Below are 14,885 nucleotides of genomic sequence, written 5' to 3'. Positions count from 1 at the left end.
ATGTGATTTTGTGAATGCAAATTGTGAATTTGATAAACGAAGCCTAATTTAAAAGCTACATGGGAATAGGTTTTTAAACCTGCACCCATTCTTTGAAACACAATTAAAGAGGACTTACCAATATTTCTTATATAGTGCTCTCTCAACATTTTATCACTATTAATACTTTATCAGCATCAAATATCGTATGTATCAACAGCAACCTTTTATTTCTACAGCATGTTTTGGAACAAGGCGTTTTATAATCATATTAAAAAACAGCCAGGAACCAAGTAAATGTATAAAATACTGTATGTAAATTGAAACAATCTACAAGGTTAGTTGGAGCTAGGAACCAAGTTATAATAATTTGTCTTTAGATGAGATTTAAAAATCAGAATTTGCAGTAGAACTTTGGCAGGGCATGTCAGTGTCAGGTGCATTAACACAAGGACCCTGACACCCTGAGTGTGCAACATGGAGTTTGGCACGAGCTGTAAGCTAGCCACAGAGAAAGCATGGATTGTCAGTAGAGACATAGGGAGTAAGCAGATTAGCAATGTAAGAAGGCGCTGTGCCATTTAAGGCACAGGTTAGCAGTGCAGTTTTAAAGGAAATTCTAATTTTTTCTGTGTCATCGAGAAAATACAGTTGAAATACAGTCATAAGATAAAGTTAGAACAATATTTACATTATAGTGACTATGTTACCTGCTTAAAATTTTTGTTGGGTAAGCCAAAGAGCTTTATTATAAAGCTTAATCACAGAATATGATAATACAGTTTTGTGGCTATGAGTACATGAGCTACCTTTCACCATCTTTTAATGGCAAAAGTGGTCATACTGTAAAAGCGTAGTATTGTACAAGTGAAAAAAGGCTGTCTTTGGAACAGGCCATACATGAGGCTCAAAAGTCAGAAAAGGATCTATGGTATCATTTTTAATATTAGAACAGAATTTGTGATTAGTACTATCTTAACATTGAGGAGTAACTCTCCCCACTTGTTTCTTTAGCAGGTTATTGAGAATCCAGTGTTTTATATTAAGAAATACAATCAGACAAGATGGAAACTGCAATATCAGTGTCTTTTTTAAATACCTGGTGGTTCCTTCCATAATAAGCTAATCAGGGTATTTTTTTATTCTGTATATTAGTTTTAGGACATGTGCACACATTCTTAAACCTTTATACAATATGTTCAAATGTTCAATATGTTCACTCTTAAGATTTCTGTACAGTATGTCAGTTCAAAACAGGTTTTTGTCTGTTGAAAGGTGTATTGATGTATCTTAAGCCCATCTTAAGCATCTTAAATTAGAAATAATGCAAAAAAATGCACGAAGAGAAGAATATTATACCAAAGAAACATCCTTTTGCTCAATGATAGAAATGGGTTAAATGTGTATATAATATAAGTAATTGTTCTATGTGTTTGTTTTTATTTCTTTCTAGGAAGCTTAAGAAAAAAAATCCAAACAAAAGACTAGCCAAATATCCAGATCCTTAAGGAAAAGTGGATGAATTGCAGTCTTGCTTCTAAAAAAGCATACAGCTGTACAGTGCAGAAATGAGAATCCAAAACACACAGTGCTAAGAACACTGAGTCATGCCAAGAATACTGTCATGTAGCTCCAAGGCTTCTGTTTTTCATTGTTTGGTGGCTAGTAATGGCAATGAATTTTTCCTTGTAATTATATGACCTCAAACGTATTAAAAGTGAAGTAGTAAAAGTGGCCCTAAAACATCATTGCAAGGTTTTTAAAACATTTCAATTTACAACAAGTGCATCAGACTCAGACATCTAAGACATAATTGAGCTCATTGTTTAAATGAACTTTGACTTATTGATTGCAAGGAAACTTGAGGTTCTGTTTTGGTAGTTTTTTTAATTATTTTGCATAGAAAAGGAAAGAGAAGAAAAGAAACACAATGTTTCAGCTTTACTAGTTCTTTTGCAGTTTCCACAATCTGACACAGCTTCCTACTTGAACTAATCTGAAGTGTAGTGCTATATTTGATAATATAATCCAAGTAATTCAATGTAATCCATCACACTGACTTCTCAAATATAATGGACACGCTGTATATTTTAAGGTGTTTCTTATGAATAACGTGTTCCTTTCTACACAACCGTTAAGCTAAAAGGCTTGTGAATTGTTTAAAGAAGGATTTACTTAAAACAGCAGACTTTTACACAGCAGAGCATCTTAAGTATGGTGCCATAGTCAAAGAAATTCATAACATATAGCTAATGTGGGCTGCAAAGATAGATTTAAGTCCATTTTATAAACATAAGATGCTTCTAAGTGAAATTAGCTGTCATGCTCTGTTTAAAATTAGAATCCATTAGCTGTCTGAAAAATTAGATTTTCTGTGCATATATTTGTTGTTTTTGACCAGTGTACAAATCTCCCAGTTAAATATTACATGCATGGGAAAGGAGCAATGTAATTGTATTACTTGTAAAATCATCATTGTAAAAACATCAAGCTAAGAGCATCACAGGATGAAAGGGGATTTAAGTTTCAGGTTTTTAAAGTGCTGTGTACTTATTTTTTCCATGGCTTGCTTATGTGTTTTTTCAGGAACAGACTTTTCCCTTCGAGAACTTGGGTTTGGCGAGGGAATGCCTTTGCATGGGACAAGCTACCGGACAGAGATCGGACTGCCTCACCGTGGCTTTTCCATCAGTGCTGGATCTGACGCAGATACGGAGACTGACGGGATCATGTCTCCAGAACACGCCGTCAGACTCTGGGGAAGGAACACCAAATCGGGCCGCAGTTCCTGCCTGTCCAGCAGAGCTAATTCCAACCTAACGCTCACTGACACAGAACACGAAAACACAGAAAATGGTAAGGAAGAAAACACTTGCACTCTCTCCGATGGTTTCGGAATCATCCTTGCGCTGCAGTTGGAGTGCATTTTCTGATTTGTGAAACATGATCTGTTCTTATATGTTCTTTCTCTCTCTCTTTCACGATAGGATCTAAAATGTAAAATGGTTCTGATCTTCTTTTCTGCATATAAAGCTATTTTTCACCATCAGTCAATCCATCTCCTCCATCGGTCAGTCCAAGTAGTCCAAAAGCATGGCTTATAAACAGATGTCATGTTGTATGTCATTATCCTTCATTTTTGGGGGGATGTGAAGTTGATAAGTAAGTTTATAAGAGCTTCAGATTTAGACAGATTTAATATTGATTATAAAATATTTAGAAATCCTTAATGTGTACATATAAAATTAATCAAATGGGTCCAGTTCTTTGGTATTATGACAGCATTTTAGCAATACTGCAAATCTCTTATTTAATCTAGTGTAATGCAGGGATTTTAACTTGATATTGTAACGCTTACGGCCGACAAGCACTGTGTGTAAGAGCCGGCGTACCAGAGCGGGTGACGTCACCGCCCTTCCCTGTGATAGCAGGACCACAGCTACTGGGCTGTGGAGAGATCTCTCTTTAGCTCACGGGGCTAGGTCGCTGCAGAGAGACGCGGAAGTCCCGGGTTCGAGCCTCCAGTCGGGATGGGGCCGACCAGATGCGGCAAGGGCGCCTGCCTGAGCCCCCGTTGCGTTACATTGGTGTCAGAAGCGGGGTGGGATAGCCCTTTGCCGGGGACGGCGATTTAAGCGGGGGAGAATGTAACGCTTACGGCCGACAAGCACTGTGTGTAAGAGCCGGCGTACCAGAGCGGGTGACGTCACCGCCCTTCCCTGTGATAGCAGGACCACAGCTCGGGATGGGGCCGACCAGATGCGGCAAGGGCGCCCGCCTGAGCCCCCGTTGCGTTACAATATTAACTCACTTCAAATATTCTTTCTAAATATAGCAGACATATCACATGCATTCAGTAAATGTAAATTATGAATGATTTTCAAGTTGTTTCATTTAATATCTGCATTTGTTGTCATATGAACATACTGTAAATGAATTTATAATAGATCTTTTATCATTGAGTTTTGATATTTCTTCCACAAATTTCTCTAAATTGTTTTTCTTGAAGCTAAAAATCAATTTCATTTCTGTGAGTGTGCATTGAGATAATTTTAACATAGCTGTTGGGGTAAATATTTTAACAGCTCAATTTGTTTTCTTCCATGTGAATAATTAACTACATTGCTTTAATACTGGGAAGAAAAGTATAATAAATCTTACATGTGTACTGCTTTAAACTACGTGCTGGGGAGAGTTTTAATTACAGCATTTGTTTTAATCTTTGCTGTTTGTTATACAGTATGGGTTGTATTGTCTTCACATGGCAACTGTAGTACTGAACAGCGAAACTGATATGAAGTCTAATATGAAGTATGTTCCAAAGAACTGAAGCTCGAAATATGTATTTATCAGGTGTGTCTACTATGACACTTGCTGGCGGTCACATTAATGCCTTGCAAATGGTAATCATCATAACAAGATCCTCTCGAGTGTGTTGGCCATTTTAAATGTTACCCGAGAGCCCTGTGAGCTCGTGTTCTTTCAGTGAAAGGTCATTTTGAAGCTGTTGGTATTAAGGATGTCAACTGCAGATATGATCAAGCTATGGAGTGAAATACAAATACTGCGCTTCATGCTGAAGAATTAATTACTGTATTTAATTGTTTCTAACGTATGGTATATGTTTTTATTGCCTGGAGAGAAAAAGTATGTCTTATTTTATGCATTAGAAATTTAAAAGAACATCAGATATTTTGCAGGATTAGCTTTTTACGATTCAGTGATATACACAAGGAAAAACATTGATCCAAGAAAATACTGGTGTACTGATCTAACGCATTCTAATGTTTTTAACTAGTTAATTTAATGTAAGCTATAATGATGTACAGTGTGAATTGTGAAATGTATTGTAAGATTTTTACATTTACATGACTCATGACAAAATGTTACATGTAATGTATCATTGCACTTGCTTTTCTTGCCCTCTGGAAAAAGTGCAAAAATAGAACGTTCTGTTTCAGCATGTTTCCCTTGTCAAGTATAAGGGATTTTGTATTTCAGAACAATTTAGGATGTGTTTTAGGTTAACACAAGGGCCCAGGTCCTGCTGCTCTAATAACATCTGCATAGAGCTATTCATTCAGAAATCTGCAGACTTGTTTTCACATTTCCTGTTATGTCATCAGAGATACTATCAACAGATGTGCTAATGGATAATTAAAAGGCTGTGTTACCACCCTGTTGCCTGATCTCCTCAGATCTCCAAAGCTAAGCAAAGCTGGGCCTGGCCAGTAAGGAGAAGGGAGATGTCTAAGACAGTGTTTACCATTCCTGGTTCTGAAGCTCCACTGTGTCTCCTGGTTTTCATTTCATTCAGGGTTTTCCTTCATTAAGTTTACTGAACATTTCATTTAGCTATTTGCTTTTCTTAACAATTTCAGCTCTATTGGAGGATAGGCTTAGAAATTAGCTAAGCCAGTGCCAGATGCTAAGTTTCAGGACTTTTTCCCATTCAGGATTATTTTTAAACAACCAGATGAAACTTGACAAATGTCTTTATGTCACAAACAATGGTTATAATGGGAATATTTGACATGGTGTCATTCCCACCTGTTTCTGTACATTTTTATTTGATAACCAGTTAAGAGGATTTTTCTATCGGAAAGTATGACCTGAATGCAAAATGAGGTAAAGTCAAACAGGTAAATAAATTAGTTATTTGATTTTAATTTAATAATACAATTATAATTTAGATATCAGTTTAAACAAAAAACAAAAGAAAGGTATTCTAGGACCCAGATTAGGAATATCTGGTTGCTGCTGCATGTGGTATTGGTGGAACTGTAGGTTGATCTCTTGCCTCTAAACCTCTTACCTCTTACCTCTGGGCGGAGCAGTGGCTCTGTGGCTCAGGATCTGCGCCTGTGGCTGGATGGTTGCTGGTTCAAATCCCGCAGCCGGCAGAGGAATCCTACTCCGTTGGGCCCCTGAGCAAGGCCCTTAACCCCAACTGCTCCAGGGGCGTTGTACAATGGCAGACCCTGCGCTCTGACCCCATGCTCTCTCCCTATCTGTGTGGCTGTGTGTCTCATGGAGAGCAAACTGGGGTATGCGAAAAGACAAATTCCTAAATGCAAGAAATTGTATAGGGTTAATAAAGTGATGTTAAACAAGCATTTCCAAACCAGTACCCTAGTATGGGGGCACAGTGCTGTAGGAGATGTTGTCCTTTGCATTAGACGTTAAATCAAGTTTCAGATTACTTTGGTTTTTATGATCCAGTGACACTAATCTTAAGAGTAGAGTAGTTAAGTAGTTAACCCTGGTGTCTTGACTAAATTATATTCTAAGCCTGCATAATTACATACCTAAATCCCTTCCTTTAATTAAATTGGTGAAGTATTATTTTTTCTCCTCCTAGTCTGTAGTGTGGTGGAATGAGGTTGAAGTACAGTAATGCAAGTACAAATTCTTTTAAATCTGATTTTCTTAAGTTTGTCTGGGGTTTGATGATAAGAAGATAGCTGTCTATAACATTATAGTACCGTTTCAATGTCCATAAACAACAACATCACAATATTTTTGTTGGAGAACAGTGCTTAGTTATCGCAGAACTCTTCTGCGCCATGCTGTAATTATTTCATGGTATTTTCCAGGTCTCAATGTTGGTGTTAAATTTGTGTTTCCTTTGGAAAAAGGATTCCTCCTAGTTACAGTGGAAGAATGTCATTGTTTTTATTTTGTTCATCTCATTCACTGTTGAGTGCTCTTCTACATGACCAGAGTTCACTGGCCTTGCTTATAGAGAGATGAAAATTGCAGTGTTGATAACATTGAAGTAGTAATGGAAACATGAAGCAAGCTGCTTTATAAAAAGAAAAAAAGCATACAACAAGCAAGTAAATAAAAATGAAATGAGTAAAATCAATTTGGCTTAATACAGACAAGACGTGATAATCCTTGTTATAGACTATTTCAAGCAGCCTTGCTGTATTCGTTACTCAAATGATTATAAAGCTGAAAATCTTGTTGTGCCTTTTTTATTTGCCCCCATTTTTCAGAGTTCTTTGCGTATGAAGCTGGGTTAAGCCGTGGCAATGTGTCCGCTAGGGAACTGACATCTTCAGGTTTCTTCAAGTAGTCGTGAGGTGCTAAGCATCCAGCCATTAGCGATTTTTTGTGTGGATGTCTTCCAGCATTGGTAGATCGGCTGGCCTGTGCATGGGCTGCACCTGATCCCTAAGGGAATGCCCTCAAGAGAATTCAAACACAGCTCTGGAGCAGAGTCATAAGGTTTCTACACAGCTGCATTTGCCGTTGTAGCTAGCTTTCATGTCAGCTCTGTCAGTAAGATGTATAGCTTTATTGTGCTAATCAGACAGGTCTATTTTAGATCCAGACCCTTCCTGCCCCTTTACGGTTTGATTGAAGAGTCATTATTGTTGTTTATATATTTTGGTAAATTAAGATGGATATATGTTTTCTTTTGAATCTCACCAAGGCCCTCACTTTCGAGTTGTGCTGTGAAAAAAAAGCTTACACAAAATCCGTACATGTATTTACATTTTAACATTTATTTGTGGATGTACAAATGTGATCAGCTTTAGGCAGTCTCCATCAACAGAATTAAGATTGGTAAATTGTTTCTCTTTTGTTGTAGTAAGCAAATGACCACTTTGGTTTTAAATTACAGAATGATAATTAAATAATAAAATATTAGTATCATAGAGTGTTAGAGGGCTTGACATTTGTTTCTAATTTCTCACTAGTAAGAAAATATCATTATTTTGCTTATTCAGTTCATTCCATGAGAGTTAAGCACTGTGCAGTGGATTTATTTGAGTAAGAAATTTTGCACTTTAATGTTACATTTCCCTATAGATAGTCCTTCAATTTGGATTGCTAAAAGTGCTATCTTCCAATCTAAATCTTGTGTAGGAACAAGTACATGTTAATTCTGCACTGAGAAAATTTTCTTTCATCTTGGAATTAGTCTTTATATGTTCATTTCCAGCTCACATGCAACTCCCACCTTTGTCTGTCCTTTAAAGATGTTTTTACATACACACACATATGAAGTCTTGTTGGTTTAATGTAATTAGTTAATATCTACAAGGCTTCATGCCGATAATTTTTAGACACACTCTGTATTTAACAGAAGTATATTCTTGCTAATCATATGCAGTCATTATACGAGAAGCTTCATTTAGAATAGATGGTTAATTCTGCTGATCTCATTAATAGTAGCTTCCTCTTTGACCTTGACCAAGAAGCAGTATTACATGAAGGATGATAAATGCAGTCTTGCTGTGTTGTTTGCAGAAGTCTCAGTAATAGTCTTATAGATTATTCTAGTTAGTTTTTATTAATCTCTTAGTTTATTCAAAGAATCCCTTCAACCAAGATTATTACATTATTTCCAATCCTGGAAATGTTTTTTCATGCTCAACCTAAAGACAGTTCCCTTTATACAAAGTTTATACAAATTAATAGATCAACAATGATTGTTTTTGACTTATTATACCTTATTTTATACAAACTGCACTGAATGTGTATTTTACAAGCAAAATACAAACTTGCTTACAAACAAAGGATGCCTTCTATATTTTGTGTGTATGGGATTCAGTGTTTCTTCTTCACTTCCAAAGGGATTTAAAGCTGGAATTACCAGTAATTCAATGTAAATATGTATCATTATTAAACTTTATAATAAAACCACCCTGTGCTTATTTTGTGTTAACATAGTTATTTTCATATTGCTATTCTGTACATCTGTACAGGAACAGTGTCCATATGACTCCAAATTCACTTTAAGCCAGGACAGGATTTGATTGTGCACGTAAACTTAAAGACATGAATTAGGCTTTTGCTGGGATGGAAATTTGTCTTCGATGTCTGTATATAAATACTGGTCGACACTTGCTATAAAATCCAAAAATAATGCTTTTGAACAAATCAACATACTGTAGTTCAGCTGTTTAACATGGTCTCATCTTTGGCCAGAATTGTGAGTCACAGATCAGTATATTAATATATATATATATTAATGTTTATTGGAGTATTAAATTAATAAGGAACAAGAAATAGGTTGATTCCACGCTGAAAAGAGAAGAAAGAAAACACAACGTTTCGGCTGTGGAGCCTTCTTCAGGTGTCATTTTCTTTCTTCTCTTTTCAACATGGAAAAAACCTATTACTTGTTCCTTTGCAGCCGACGCATGCTGACGCAGCTACCCATCTGTATTAAATAATTTTTTTTTTTAATTGAGTGTGTTAAATTATGTTTTAAAGACAACAAACAGGTTGTGTTTATAAACAGTGAATACCTGGCTACAAAGCTATTTGTTTACATTTTTTTACCAATGTTTATACTCTTCCTTGTTTTCCTGATGGAGAAACTATCAACCTTATTTCCTGTAGACCCCAGGAGGAATAAAGCCCAATATGTCTGACAACATGTAATATGTACTGGAGCAATATAGAGCATGTCATTTGTTGTTAAGATCCTGATTCTGTAGAGAATATTTTTTTCTCTTCTGCACAAGCCGCTATTAACTGAATTTCAAAACATACTACCAGATGTACTGTAATTTGCAGCAACAGACTTAGTAAATTTTAAAAAAACATGTCAATCTCCTTTGTTCCTTAGATTTTCTACATATAAAACAAGTTGAAAGCTTTCCTCATGCTGGTGTCTGGAGATTGACCACTGTTTTTAATGATTTTCAGCCTCAGCAAAGACAGTCAGAAATCCCATTACATAAGCTATGACAGTTGTCTGTGGCTGAAGTTTATTGGGGAAGCTCTCGACTGGTGAAGGACTGAGCTTTAAGAGAAAGACAAGTGTAGTGATCAGTGGGGCTCTACCCAAACATATCCAAAATCTGATTCAGCTTCAAGTCTGCTCCACTTAATACTCTCCCAGTACTTTTATATGTGTTTCCAAATATTATGCACCCACGCACGTGTGTTACAGTACTGACAAGAAAAAAACAGAAGCTTTAAGTCATCTTGGCTTCTTAAAAGAGTATGTTTTAATGCTTCTTGTTCACACTGTAGTTGTCATCATTCATTTTAGACATCTAGCCTAATGACAAAGTGGTGGGGTGGTACAATAAAGAATAAAAGTAAAAAATACCCAGAGGAAGAACTTTTGAACTCAGTGTGTACTATATGACAAAATAAATTAACTTTGAGCTATTCCAAAGCATTGTGTTGGAAGGGGAGGTGCATTCATTTATTTTTATTTCCTGTGTGGTCTTAGTTATAATATTCAGTTTATTTGTTCACTTATGACTTATTCATTCATAATTTAGGTTTGATGTATGCTGTAAACTCCAGGTCGTATCTAGGACTGGTTTCAATACCAGCACCAGTTGGCAATAAGAAAATACTGTACACAAACACTGGATTCCTTTTACGTGTAACACCGAAGGATACCAACCACTCCCCTTGCCTCTAGAAGGGGTTCCTCGCCACCCAGATAGACATGAAAGAAAGGATATACCAAACTAGACAGTGGTCAATGGTAAGGTGTATGGAAATTGCTAGAGAAGGAATATAGTTTTTCTCCTAAATTGTTGTGAAAACGTTCTTAAAGGACTTATGTGGGCATATCAATATAATGTTTTTTACCTGTACTTATTTGCTACTGTAGGATCTCCAAATGGTTTAATCTGATCTAGTTCCTTCACATAATTTAGCATTTTGAGAGCATTTTTAGTATTTGTTTATGTGTTTACACCCTCAGTTTATTTCATAGGCAAGCCACCCTTAATCTTCCTGAAAGGACCAAATCCGTGACAGCACATTACCTTGGCCATCCATCCAGCGATCATGCAAATATTAGTAAAAGAAAGCAACAGCCCCTTTATTACAGACCATTTAGTTATATGTACAGATCAGAACTCTGTTGTTTTAGCTTGTTCTCTTCATGGAGTAAGTATATTTTTCTAAACATCTGACATCTGAGCTAAATGTTTACAGGTCTTATGATGCATTTATTTTTTAGGAATAACAAGTGTATTTCATCTCTGTAACAACAGAAGCACACTTATGTTTAGAAATGAAATGAAAAAAATGACATTTAAAATTTCCCTCCAGAGTGGGGACACAGACAAGTAATTAAAAAAGACTCTCTTCTTCAGACTTTGCCAGCCTACCTGAACTGTTTGGAATACAAAAATCATTTTGATGATGATCTGCATAATGGAATGTGTTTACTTTGCCTCGTCCTTTGCCACCTTATTCTATAACAGTTATCCTCACTTCTGTTCCTGACGGAGCAACAGCATAATAGTATATTTTGGGAACTCAAGCTCCTGTATCATCTAATTCATGGAAAAAGTTAAAATAAGTTGATTCAGTTAAGTCAGTAAGAGTTCAGATGGAATGAAAACATGGGAATATTGTTATTCTCCAGGGACAGGAATGAAGATTGCTCTCCTACAGCCTCACCATCAGTTGAAGGCCATGGTAGATTGTGAAACTTTAATCTGACCTCCTTTTCAGACATTTTCTGAGTAGCACATGACTCATGCTTGCTTACGCCATACTTTACAACTGTTGTCCTATAATGGCAGAAGACACAAAGGCTGCATGACCCTCTGTACGTAAACATTTAGTGTTATACTGCTGTAGTTTCAAGGAAGGTGTAGATTATAGATTATAGACTTGTATTGTGCCAGGAGAAATTTGTCAGTGAGCCTTGTGAGTAAATAAAAAATAGACTTTATAAAGATAAATTTGTTACTGCACATACACCTCTTTCTTAACGTTGACATCCCCACAATGGAAATGATACTACACACTAGTGTGGCCTTTGGTTTGTGATCATTAAATGCTATCCGTAATCTCTGTTAATTCCCTCTGCAGTACTTAATGCTGCTTAATTGCTATGTAGTGTTGTAGGTCTATACTACTAAGTATACAATGTACTTCACATAACTGTGACTTTTTGTTAATAATACACTCATTTCAACAGTGTAAATAGTTCAGATTTCAATGTCAGCCTATTTAGGCAATGGGATGTGTTGTTCCATTTTTTATGGAGGCAGTATGGAACCTTGCATTCAGATGTGGTACTGTTTAGAGTGCATTGGAGGTATTTAAAGTCTATTTATTAAAGTTTATTTCCATGCTCCATCATAGTTCATTTCTCTTCTTGTGTTAAGAGTGGTATACATTCTCTTGTGGAGTGCACAATGTAGTTTAAAAGGTAGAAAAACAACACTTAATGTCATTAGAGAAATACAGACTTTGGCCATGGAATTGTGCTTGCTTGTTTGGTGGTACTGCACTTCAACTTGTGATTAGCATGAAAATTCACTGCCTCGCTTACTAGCTAATGAGTGCTTTCAGAAAACATTGCAGAAGATGTCTCATAGGCCATAAAAAAAACAATATGAGCCACCTGCAGTCAGCTGAATTTCATATCCTTCTTATTCAGCAGACTCAGATAAAAGGCACAAATTAGGTTCTTGGGTCTCAGAATTGTTTTTCCTTACCTTATTGGCATTTTTCACTCTCTGACAAACACTAAACAGGGATATCCAGTGTAGTCTCAATTAAATTAAACATTACATATGCAAACTAAAACATTGCCTACTTTGGTCCAGTCCAGGCTTTCCTTTAATTGAAATTACAGTTTATACATTCCATGGTCCCTGAATGCTTAAATCAGCACGTTTTTGTGATCATCAATGAAGTTGGCAGTATTTTTGCCGTAGAAGGAAGGGAACTATGCTTCTGGTCTATTTAAGATCTGAACCAATTATTTTTCGTACTTGATTGTTGAAAGTTTTATTAGAAACCACAAATTAAAAACATTAAACACATTGGTCTTTGCCAATCAACGTATTTCTATATGTACAGTGTATACTGTCTAGTATTATCTTTAGACTTTCGTCCCTAAAGCAATATCCTAAACTGCTCAATAGAAAAAAATATTTTTTTCAGCTGCAGGAATTCACTTCTATTGCTGCAGAAATAAATTGGTTTTCTGAATATAACTAGATGAAGTAAATGTGTACACCAGTGGGACTTCAGATAGATCAGAAAAATAATCTAAATAAAAGAATTTCAATTTCTCATGACTGTACAGTTTGGGTGACTCCTGTTTCAGAAAGAACCTCTGTATTTGCACTTATACATCTGGATGAACTAAAAAAATCTAGATAGGTCAATCTGCTCCTCCAACCCAGAACTTAATATGAATTCTGTGGATGTAAAGTTTTTCTGTTTACTAGCTTAAACACCCTTTTCTATTTCCATAACTATGAGCCTGCTGTAGAACGAATCACATGTTATGCATGGTAAATATGTAAGTAAAACATTCATCTTAATTTCTTCTCGCAAAACTATTTTTTTTTGGCATTCAAAAAGCTGGGTGAAAGGATGCCATGCTGGTTAGTGTTGCTGCCTCAGAGCTCTAGTGTCTTGGATTACAGACTGAGGTTCCTTCTGTGTCGACTTTGCTTGTTCTCAAGGGTTTTCTTTAGGTCTGTCGTTTGCCTTGGAGATTTGGAATGCTGCAGCATTTCCTTCTTTTGCGTATTGAGATGACAGATGGTGAACTAGTGGCTGCCAATATGTCCCAGCAGCCCCACTATGCAGCAGATCAGATGGAGCCGTGCGGCATGAATTTACCATTTGAATGAAGGGGGAACTTTAGGTAGATCAGAATATTAAGCCTAACGTGGATTTTAGCCAGGACACCAGCCAGGGCTAACCACCCCTACTTTTTTTAACACCGATGTGGGATCTTAATTACCAGATAGCCAGCACTCAAAAGATGGCATCTCGTACAGAACAGTGTGTCCAGTCACCATACAGGGGCATTGGGTTGAAATTGTAGTTCAGAGATAGAGTGCTACTTAAAAGTCTATCACCAGCACTCACAGCAGCATCCTCTTTTCCTTTATAGCTCTTCCATCCCAGAAATGAGCAGGCCCAGACTTACTTAGTTTCTGATATCTGATGAGCTCAGACGACAATATACATACATACTGTACATACTGTGTATGTTTACTGAGGTAGGTCAGAGAAGTGATTGGCTTCTTTCCAAACTTTATGATTAAAAAAGACATGACAAAAACCAACATATGCACAAGGTACACAAAAGGCCTGTTCATTTGAATTATGCTTGAATTTGCAGTTCAGTCAAGTTGCTGTTTCATTGAATGATGTTGTAAATGAAATATCGCTTTCTCATTCTAAAATAGCAAAATGGGTCCAGTCAAGCAAAGGAGGAAAATACCAAAAGCTATGCAGTATGTAAAGATCACGATAAATTATATATCTTAGCAAAGGAGATTTATTGTAATAGCTAGGTATTACTTTATATTTTCTATTCTCCTGCATTGTTGGTGTTATCATGTCACTGGCTTATTCAAAGGGCCTAGCGTGGCTTTATTCAAAGATAATGTATGCATTTTCAGAATCTTATTACGGAATATAATTGAATACACAGAAGTAAACTACTTTTTTTAATCCTGACTTTGAAGCTTATTTAAAAGCAATAGAATTCGACTGTAAACCAAATAATTTCCAAACAGAATTCACCAGACCCATATAAATGATTATTTCTCTTTTCTGTTGAAGTCAAGCTACTTCCTTTTGCATTCGTGTCTGTCAGTATAGGTGTTAACGAACCCGATACGTTAGAAAATAAGTGAACATTACGAATTCCTAGATCCCTGCAGTTCCTGAACAAAAATCAATTTAACATTCAGCAAAGCACTTAAGAATGAGCCCTAACAAATTTTAAGCACTACTCCAGTTGCAACTATTCTTACTGTATTAAGTTATAATAAGCCTTTATTTATACAAGTGTGTGTGAAGAAAAAATCAAAGTGCTCTTATTATAGTGTAGCATAGCAACCACGAGAATCCAAATTTATACAGTGTGTTATAAAGCAAGCAAAATAATATAGCATTACAACAAATACAATGATGTATCTACATTT

The 14,885-nt window shown here is 36.2% G+C and overlaps 1 protein-coding gene across 10 annotated transcripts in view; it reads left to right on the top strand.

The window, feature by feature from the left end:
* The window catches only part of tenm4 (teneurin transmembrane protein 4), a 222,951-nt gene that overhangs the window by 67,807 nt on the left and 140,259 nt on the right, over positions 1 to 14,885 (top strand). For all 10 annotated transcript variants that reach the window (XM_088639075.1, XM_088639077.1, XM_088639074.1 and 7 more), the window contains one exon: positions 2,566 to 2,835. In XM_088639075.1, coding sequence (XP_088495201.1) covers positions 2,566 to 2,835 — 270 coding nt within the window. The remainder of the gene's footprint in view (positions 1 to 2,565; positions 2,836 to 14,885) is intronic.

Source organism: Lepisosteus platostomus, chromosome 7, assembly GCF_059453375.1.
Source record: "Lepisosteus platostomus isolate fLepPlt1 chromosome 7, fLepPlt1.hap1, whole genome shotgun sequence".
NCBI classification, from domain to species: Eukaryota; Metazoa; Chordata; class Actinopteri; order Semionotiformes; family Lepisosteidae; genus Lepisosteus; species Lepisosteus platostomus.
The sequence above is the reverse complement of the archived record's forward strand: the minus strand, read 5'-3'. Positions and strand labels throughout refer to the sequence as shown.